General features: G+C 45.0%; 1 protein-coding gene across 1 annotated transcript in view; it reads right to left on the reverse strand.

Annotated features, from left to right (window-relative positions):
* The window catches only part of Aqp10 (aquaporin 10), a 24,410-nt gene extending 18,492 nt beyond the window's left edge, over positions 1-5,918 (reverse strand). The window contains 1 exon segment of the mRNA XM_008855928.2: positions 5,704-5,918. Coding sequence (XP_008854150.1) covers positions 5,704-5,918 — 215 coding nt within the window.
* Positions 5,919-9,897: the final 3,979 nt, after the last annotated feature.

The following is a 9,897-nucleotide window of genomic DNA, read 5'->3' on the forward strand; positions in this document are numbered from 1 at the left end:
TATATATATATATCCACCAGAAGCAAATATTTAAAGAAAACTAGTTTGAAAATTAAATACTAGATTACAGATGTATTCCTTATGTGACCAATGTACAATACCTTTTCGCTATTAGGAGAGAGTGCTTGGATTGCACAGCGTCAGAACGTGTCTAATTACCTTTGTTTAAAGAGAATAGTTAGGGCTAGAGAGATAGCTCAGTGGTTAAGAACACTGACTGTTCTCACAGAAGACTTGGGTTCAAATTCCAGCACCCACATGACAGCTAACAACTGTCATTAACTCCAGTTCCAGGGGATCCGACAGCTTCTTCTGTCCTCTGCAGGTATTGCATGACACAAGTGTACTTACCTACATGCAGACAAGACATGCATACACATAAAATAAAAATAATAAATAAAAAATTTTTTAAAAAGAGAGAATAGTCATGGGGCTGGAGAGATGACTCAGTGATTCTGAGTCCTTACTGCTCTTGCAGAGGACCCAGGTTCACCGTCCATGGTGGCTCACAACCATTTATAATTCTAGTTCCAGATCTGACATCCTCTTCTGGACTCCTCCAGCACCAGGCAAGCACATGGTGTGCATGCAGGCAAAACATTCATACACATAGAAATAAATACAATGAATCCTTATAAAAAGGAGAATAGTCATAAGACAATTAGGAATACACAAACATAAAACCTGGAAAAAGCACCATTGACAATTCTAATTTGGAGGACACCGTCTTGGTGTTTTCCTAAGCTTTGCGTCTTAGAAGGCATATGTAAAGAGTCAATGATAGGCATGGTGGTACACATCTTTAATCCCAGTACTCTGGGGGCAGAAGCAGATCTCTGTGAATTCAAGGCCACTCTGGTCCACATAAGGAGTTCCAGGTCAGCCAGAACTACACAGAGAGACCCTGCATCACAAGAATTTTTGTCCTGGGTTGGAGGGGCTGCACAGACCAGGCAATGCCTTTCTCTTCCTTCTACAATCAGTGACAACTCAAAGGTTAATTCTACCACAGTCCACCTGGGGAACCAATGAGTTTATTAGGGTTACTTACAGAGCCTGGGTGAGGGGTATTGGGCAGGAGCTCTTCTGTCTACATTCTCTAGGACTTCCAGAGACCCTGAGGCCATGTACAATTAGGATGGAATTGCATAGAACTAGCTGGGAGGAGTGGCTGGACACAGGGATCCAATGGCCTAGCACAGCCCCTCCTTCTCTGAGGAAATGTCAGTAGTCCACAAACCCAGATGATGCTAATCTTTTGCAAGTGGGTACAGCTGATCTGATAAAGATGGTGGCAGTTTGGCTTGGAGAATAGTCCTGTACAACATCATGAGCATCATCATATAGAAGATCTACATAGAAGCTTCATTGTATCAAGTCAGCCTCTACTATGGTAGTAAAATTTGGCATCTTTGGCTCAGTAAGATAATAGTGACATAGGGGGGAAGCTGAGAGTGAATTACAGAGGCTTTCTTGTCTCAGGTGAGCTGGGATCCCCAGCAATCAAGAGCCACCAAAGCCACCCAGGACAGTGGCTTCTGAGTCTCTTGTCCCAAAAACTCAAAGAATGAATCTCACAGACAACAGAAGGGTGAGTTTTAGAAAGGAGTTTACTATAGGGGAGAGCTTAGGAGCCAGGAACCAAGCAGAGCTCCAATATAGCAGGAGCAGGTCCCAACAATTCACTGCTATCCAGAATCCCTATCTAAGCCTTCATAAGGCTTTATTGGGTTGAGGCATGGGGGTGGGGGGGCAAGCTGGTTAGTCCAGTTGTCCCACCCAAGAGGTGTTCATGGGCCTCTCCGTCCCAGTGTCTGAGTGAGAGTTTCAGTCATACCCTGCACATAGTTTGCAGGCCACTGTACTCATTAACACTGCTACGTAAAAGGAGAAGATAAGAAACCAGATCAGGAACCAATGCTGGTCTGGTGTGTCTGGCCTCTTGCCAAAAGAGAACGAAGCCGCTGTCCCCAAACTACCTGTTTTCTTTCTCCTGCTCTCATTGTCTCCCCTCTGAAGAGCTAACCCTAATTGCCATTGGAGAATTGGGATGATGACTGATATAGCTGCTTATTGCTGACTGGGCACACTGTGGGTGGCAGCTAGGGTACCCTTCCGGTGGACCTATCTAAAGGACCTCAAATGCATCAGTAGCTCCATGTGCCTAGCAGCCAGAGGAGGTGAAGAAAGGAAGAGACATGAGGGAGAAGGAATAAAGGTGAGAGTTGGGGAGAGAAGGGCGTCAAGCAAATTGGGGTGTAGAGGGATTTAGAGTCCCTCTCTTGTTGACTCTCAAGCCTTGGGGGGCAGTTAAGGGATCTAGATAGATGGACTTAGATTGTCACAGGACCATCTGAGTGTGGCTTGATTGTAAATAAGAAAACATAAAATTAAGACAGCAGTTCAGTACACAAGATCCAAAGATTAGTAGAGCCACTACTAAGATTGTGCGGGGCGTGGTGGCGAAGCAGAGGCAGGCGGAGCTCTGTGAGTTCAAGGCCAGCCTGGTCTACATAGAGTATTCCAGGCCAGCTGGGGCTGCAGGGAGACCCTGTCTCAAACACAATAATAACCGCAACAATAGAATCACCACTAACACTGTAATAGACGTAACCCCTTTCCACCACGAAGATCCAGAGATATATTTCCAAAGTTCTTTACTAAATGGCCTGGTGCTAGTCTGACATGGTTTGAATCTGTTTTGTTTTGGGTTTTTTGTTGTTTTTTTTTTTTTACATCTATTTATTTATTGATTTTTAAATAATTTATTGAGAATTTCATACAGGCATATAAACAGATAAGGTGTTTTGATCAAATCCATGCCCACTCCTGCCCCTCCAACTCCTCCCATATCTCCCCATCACTTTTTTTTTGATAACTTCATGTACTCTTTCTTCTTTTTTAAATTTTATTTATTATTTTTATTTTATGTGTTTGAGTATGTTGCCTGCATGTAAGTAAGTGCACCCATGTCATGCAATGCCGGCGGAGGTCAGAAGAGGCTGTCAGATCCTCCAGGACTGGAGTTACGGACAGTTGTTAGCTGCCATGTGGGTGCTGGAATTCGAGCCTGGGTCTTCTGCAAGAACAACCAGTGTTCTTAACCACTGAAGTATCTCTCCAGCCCCTCTTCTTTTTTTTTTTAATGGAGCTTTTTGGTACTTTAACATTTTCCCCTCTGTGCTGGGCGTGGTGGCTCACACCTTTAACCCCAGCACTGGGGAGGCAGAGGTAGGCGGATCTCTGTGAGTTCAAGGCCAGCCTGGTCTACATAGTGAGTTCCACGACAGCTGGGGCTACAGGGAGACCCTGTCTCAAAAAGACAAAAAAAAAACAAACAAACAAAACTCCCCCTTCTGAAGAGGTAACCCTAAAATCTTTTAAGGATTAGATAAGAGCTCCCAAATACTTTCAATATTTTTGGCCTTTGGAACGGAGAATGTAGCTAAGAGGCCCAAGGACATTTTGACTTTTAGCCAAGAATCTGGCTACTTTGGGGTCTTTTTACACTAACATTCTAGCCAATTCCTGCCTCCTATTCTTATCACACCATCATCTGAAAAGGTTACCCAACTTTCGGGTAGGGAATCAGGTCACAGACCACTCTGGCTTCTTCTGTGCTGAACAGGAATGCAGGGGGTGAGGCAATTGGAGTACCCCTTCAGTAGGTCTATCTAAAAGACTCCCAAATTACGTAATTCTTATCTGTAGGGCGAAAAGAAAGTCCTTGACTGGTTAAAAGGAGATGTGAAGGAGAAGTAAAGGCAAGAGTAATTAGCACTGCAAGTTCCAGACAGAGAACTAGAAAAAAGTCAGAACAGGGAAAATTTCAAATATTTTCCATTGAATTTCAAATAGAATCCATTGGAATTTCTTGAATGTTTCCAAAAGCATCCCTCTATGGGGTTCCTCCTCATTTTGTTTTTGTCTGCCAAGGTGGGATTTGCTTTCAGGCATTGTGATAGCTGTTGGAGTGGTTAGAATCAGTGTCAATTCCCTCTCAAAACCTTCTAGATAGGGGGAGAAAACAAACGTATCCATCATTTTAGAACAATAGCGGGTTGTCTCCCTTAGCTCCAGGTTGGCACCACAGTATTGCAGACCAAGATTTGAAGTCTTACATCTGAGCAGCACTTTCTGACTCAGAACAAAATCATCAGTGATATTGAACCTGTTTTGATTTTGTTTTTTTGTTTGTTGATTTTTGTGTATTTCATACACAAAATCATCATCTTTATACCCTCTTCCCCTTTGGCACTCTCCCATAGCCCCCCCGCTGCCACTGGAGTTCATACATTCTGTCATTTGTGTTAAGGCCTATTATGTAAAGTTAGTGTCCTGAGATGTCCACCAGAGTTTAGTCAGCCTATCTAGAGTCCCTCCAATTAAGAAGATCATCTCTTCCTTACCCAGCAGTAATCAGCTGCCAATAATTCTTCGACTAATATTGGGGCCTGCTGTTTATTTCCAATATTCTGTGCTGGGTGTTTTTGTCTGCTTAAGTTCACATGGTTCTTGCGCATGCTGACACCATTGCTGTAGGTTCATATGAGAAGGGTCCCAGGAGCCTGTAGGACTATTTCCATATGGTCATGCACCTCCTCCCTGGCTCTTAAAATCTTTACACCCCCCTCTTCTTAATGGCCCTGATCCCTGGGTAGATGGACCTCACTATAGGAGTCCTGACCAAGGACCCACACTCTGCAGACTCTTCTCTGCTTTTTGGCCATGTGTGGCCTTTTGTGTTCCTGGCCATCTGTTGAATGAGGGAGCTTCATTGATGAGAATTGAAAGATGCATTAGTGTTCTCTTCATCCCTTGTTCTTTGTTCCGTGAGTCTTAGGTATAGAGGTTACATCCTAGATGTGACACTTAGGCTTGGGCAATTCACAGAGACTCTGTGTGCCACCAGTGGTGTAACTCTGTAATAATCTGTCTGTTGAAAAAGAAGCTGATTTGATGGGTGGTGACTGGGATACTTGTCTGTAAATTTAAGGATCCATACTTTGCACACAGTAAAAAATTACATTAGTCCAGGAATATGAGAGCCTTGGGGTTTTCTCTAAGATCTATGACCTCTCCAGCTATGTGTATTTGGCTAGGATTACAGTACCAGACATGAGTTTCCTCCCACTGAGTGGGCTTTACGTCCAATTAGGTAGCTGTTGATTACCCACAAGATTAAAGTGCTACACTGTTGGGGACCCCTGCTGTCTAAGGTAGCAGTCTCTACATGTCCGGATAGCCGCAAGTTGGCTTGGCATTCATATGCAGAGACTCCCTTTCTCAGCTGGGTGCCTTCCTACTTTCTTCCTGACTCACCTTTTGAAGTGGCCGCCACAGATGCCCTACCAAAAACATGGCCTCTGGCACAAGAAACTGCCAGGTTTTTCCTGTGTGATAATCAGGCAATGTCTGGCAGCCTGGTGGAAGCCCACCACCACATGTAAATGGGGCATCCTACAAAGCACCTATCAACTAAGGCTTTTGCTACTGCCCCCACACTATAAAATATCCTGGTTTCCCCTAATTAATCGGAGCTGAATCACTAAAACCTGGAGCTGAGCTGAGTCACTGAATAAAGGAGCTGTACCTGACTGAGCTGAATTCTGTGTCTTACTGCCTACGATTCAGTCCCTCCGGAGGGGGCTGTCCCTTCATAAACAACGACTCGTGAACATTCTGCTTTCGCCGTTCCCGCACCTCCCCACGTGATCTGGCGGCTGGTGGATCAGGTACCTCAAGGGAGTGCCCGGTGGCTTGGAACAGAACCCGCCTGGAAGCACAGTGACCAGTAGAGTTGCCAGCATCCAGTAGTCGCAGAGAGCCTCAGCAATGCGGTGCACGACACACGCGCACCCCAGCAACGCTGAGAGCCAGGGACCCGAGCAGCAAGACGGTGTGCAGGACACGCCCATACTACACCAATGTCATTTGCTGTGCTGGTCATTGATGTGGTTTTTAGACCTTTAAGCTAGGGTTGGACCATCGATTGATGTTTTCCCTTACCAGCTTTCGATGTGCTCTCCAAAGCTATGAGAGCTAGCCTTCAGGGGAGGTGGCTTCCAGGTCATTTCCAGCTCCATTGCTCCAAATCCTGAGTCCAAGGTATGTCCTGTCTTCAGCAATAGGGTCTTACCATCAGGTTCTTGGAGGCAATCAAGGACTGTGGTAATAGCCTGTGTAATTTTGGGAGTCTCTTGAACTACCTTGGCCAACAACTCAAAGGAAGGTTTCTCCTGACTGGCACTGTTTCTTGTTATGTAGTCTTCAGTCATACTCATGGACTCATGCAGGGATATTGGTTTGTTTTGTTTTGTTTTGTTTTTGGTCTTTTTGAGACAGGGTCTCCCTGTAGCCCAAGCTGGCCTTGAACTCACAGAGATATGCCTGCCTCTGCCTCCTGACTCCTGGGACTAAAGGTGTGCACCACCACACCCAGCTCATGTAGAGATAGTGTATGTATAATTTTTCAGTAGGTTTTTGGACAAATACAATTCCCTCTGGTAGTTTATATTAGCTACTCTTTATGCCTAGCTGTAATAATCTGTGCACATACACACACATACACATATTCTCAACAAAAAAAGTGTAATTAAAAGCTAATTTCCTGGGCTGTGTCATTTAAAGCTTTTTGCATATATCCTCTTTTTCTCCCTGTTTTATCCTCCCTCCCTGCCCTTCCCATTTAAAGTGTCCCTATTCTCTGCATTTCTCCCTTGATAATTTTTCTATGCTACTGTCCCACCTCTTTGGTTTGAATCTGTTTTATATATTTTGTAAAGCAGATGAGACATTAGCAGAATTATCTTTTGGATTCAACCTCCTTAAGGGAACAGGTGCTGCCTTGAGCTGCTTGAAAGTATCTAAAGCCATGCAGTTTGGGGTTTTTGTGGAGTTTTTTTGCATATTTTTTATTGAATTTTTGTGTATTTCATACAAAACATCTTATTCATCTTTATACCTCCTCCCCCATCTGCACCTTCCCATATCTCCCCACCAGATTTTGTGCATTCCATCATTCATGTTAAGGCCTAGCAAGTCAAGTTAGTGTTCCCAGACATCCTTCAATGCAAGTGCATCCATGGGGTCTAATCAGCCCATCTAGAGTCACTCCCTTAAAGAAGATCAACTCTCCCTCCTTATGGTCATGCACCTCTTCCCCTGGCTCTTACAATCTTCCTGCCCCCTCTTCCATAATGGTCCCTGAGCCTTCCCACGCTCTGCAGTCTCTTATTCTCTACACTTTGGTCATTTGTGGCCTTTTGTGTTCATTGCACTCTGTTGAGTGAGGGATCTTCGCTGGTGAGAATTGAGAGATGTATTAGTATTCTCTCTACCTCTTGTTCCACTATGTTCTGTGAGTCTTAAGTGTAGAGGTTTTTTGGACTTTTTGAGACATGGTCTCCTTGTAGCCCCAGGTAGCCTGGAACTTGCTATGTAGACCAGGTTGACCTCAATCTCACAGAGATCCACCTGCCTCTGCCTCCCGAGTGCTGGGATTAAAGGTGTGCCACCACACCCAGTCTAGCCATGCAGTTTTATATTATTGCTTTTCTCATCATGTGAACTTCAGAATTAAGAGAAATTTGGGCCAGTGAGATAGTTCAGGAGGTGAAGGCACTTGCCACCAAGCCTGAGAACCTGAGTTGGCTCCCTGGGCCCCACATGGTAGAAGGAGAGAATTCCCACAAGTCATCCTCTCACCTGCATGTGTACCATGGTATGTGCACACACACACACACACACACACACACACATACACATATTCTCAATAAATAAGTGTAATTAAAAACTAATTTCCTGGGCTGTGTCATTTAAAGCTTTTTGTACATATTTAGTGAGAGTTTCTGTGGAGGTGCGGTAACAAGATGGCGCCGAGCAGCCGAGGTGAAGGTGGAGCCAGCTGGCCAGCTTGGTGCGCCACAAAAAGAGGAAGTAATACTGATCAGAGCCTAGCCAGTAAAGGACGTGTGATCACCTCGTGAACAATATGTTACACTATGAGAAGAGCCTGCATGGCATACGTGACCTCTAAGCTGATTGGATGACGGCTTTTCCGCCTATGCTAATGCTTGCAACTTTTGCCCTTAAATATTGATCAGCCTTGCCAATAAACGAGTTTTCCTGCTTGAAGTGACTCCCTGTCGTGTCTGATTGTCCTTGGGGAGAAGGGCTGGAGAAACAGGTGGGCAGTGCACTTTCCCCTCCTCGACCTCCATCGCCACAGCCTCTCGTTCCTCTGCCCAAGATGAAGGGGTTCAGAGACCGTGGCAAGTTTCAATATACCAAATGACATCTTTAGATGCAGGATAAACGTGGAAGTTAACTGATCAGACCAGTGATGTTGTAACGTAAGTTGCCAGAGAGATCTAGAGTTTTTGTCACCCCTGCATCCGAAGAAATCTTAGAATGTATCTGCCAACCCATTCTGGGGGTAACCAGAGCCAAAGGTTAGTGCCATTAGGGACTGCCCAACATATGCCTGGCCTCAGGATCCACTCAGTGACAAACCATTGTGATGGATGAAAGACAATAATGTTTTGGTGTAAGTTGGGAGGGACCCATCGTAGATGTCAACAGTTACTGGGATGCTCTGCATAGGCATGGTTTCCTTGTTCCCAGTATAAGGGGCCATCTGGCTTAAACAACTATATCCCATGTTTGAGAATCTCCATCTTGATACCTATAATTGTTTTAGCTGATTATGGGACCAGGACTACTGGAGAAAAAATGTTTTACATATATCTTTAGGCTTTCATCAACTTCCCCTTTTGTAAAGCTCTTTCCACATTCCCCTTCGAGAAACATCTCATCTGGCAACCTGGTATAAGGTGGGGAAGGCAGCTCTGGCCTGATTACAGTTCTGTTGTAATTGATTCCAATAATCATCTTGAAGAAGAGACACCGTGAAGTCCAAATACTGAAAATGAGGACAAGTCCACAGACCCGGTAGATGCTCTGTTTACTACCTCATGCACATCCCTGGGTCCATACAAAGCATGGGTTTTCATCTTGGGTATAGGCACCCAGAAACAAAAAGCTGGCCAGTATCAAGGACAGAAAATGAGGTGCTTATAAGGGAGGAGTAAACAGACTTACCTGTTTTTCCCTTTGAAGAATTTTTTCTCTTTTTTTAATTTTTAAATTTTATGTATTTATGTTTCTTTTTAAATATATGTATGTGTGTGGGTATGTGCACATGAATGCAGGTACCTGTGGAGACCAGAGGCACTGGACCTCCTGGGCTGGTGTTATGTGAGTTCTAGGAGCCAAACTCAGGTTATCTGCAAGAGCAATATGTGCTCTTAGCCACTGAGCCCTCTCTCCAGTCCCTGAAGAGGAATTTTAATTCCTTAATGGGCTCAAGAGTCCATGGTAGCAGGCAGATCTCTGTGAGCTCTAGGCCAGCCAAGGCCTAGTGAGACCCTGATTCAAAACAAAACATAAAAAAGGGGGAGGGGAAGGAGAGAGATGTGGCTTGAGAGGTGGCTCAGCAGTTAAGAGCACTGGTTGCTCTTGCAGAGGAGTGCTGGGGGTTCGAACCAGCGACCCCCGACAAGGTGAGGATTGGGGATGAGTAAGCACGCTGTTTGCCAGCTCACGCCACCCCCATTACCTGGGGACACTCAGACGCAACAAGGAGTCTTAGTCGGGCAGAGACTCATTTATTGCAAGTGTCACAAAGCTTATAAAGGCACCTGGAACTCCCCCCTCCCCCCTGAGGGTGTATCTTAAGGATGGTCACACACTGATCATGCACTCCTCAGCAGTGCAGAAGTATTCTTCAGACTTTCAAAGCAAGCCAGGCCACACCCCCAGTAACTTCCTTTCGGACCTATGCAAGGTGGGGCTTTTAGGTCCCCATGTATCCCTCTTTTTTATTTTTAAGGCCGG

Source organism: Nannospalax galili, unplaced genomic scaffold (assembly GCF_000622305.1).
Source record: "Nannospalax galili isolate Female #2095 unplaced genomic scaffold, S.galili_v1.0 scaffold591, whole genome shotgun sequence".
Taxonomy (NCBI): Eukaryota; Metazoa; Chordata; class Mammalia; order Rodentia; family Spalacidae; genus Nannospalax; species Nannospalax galili.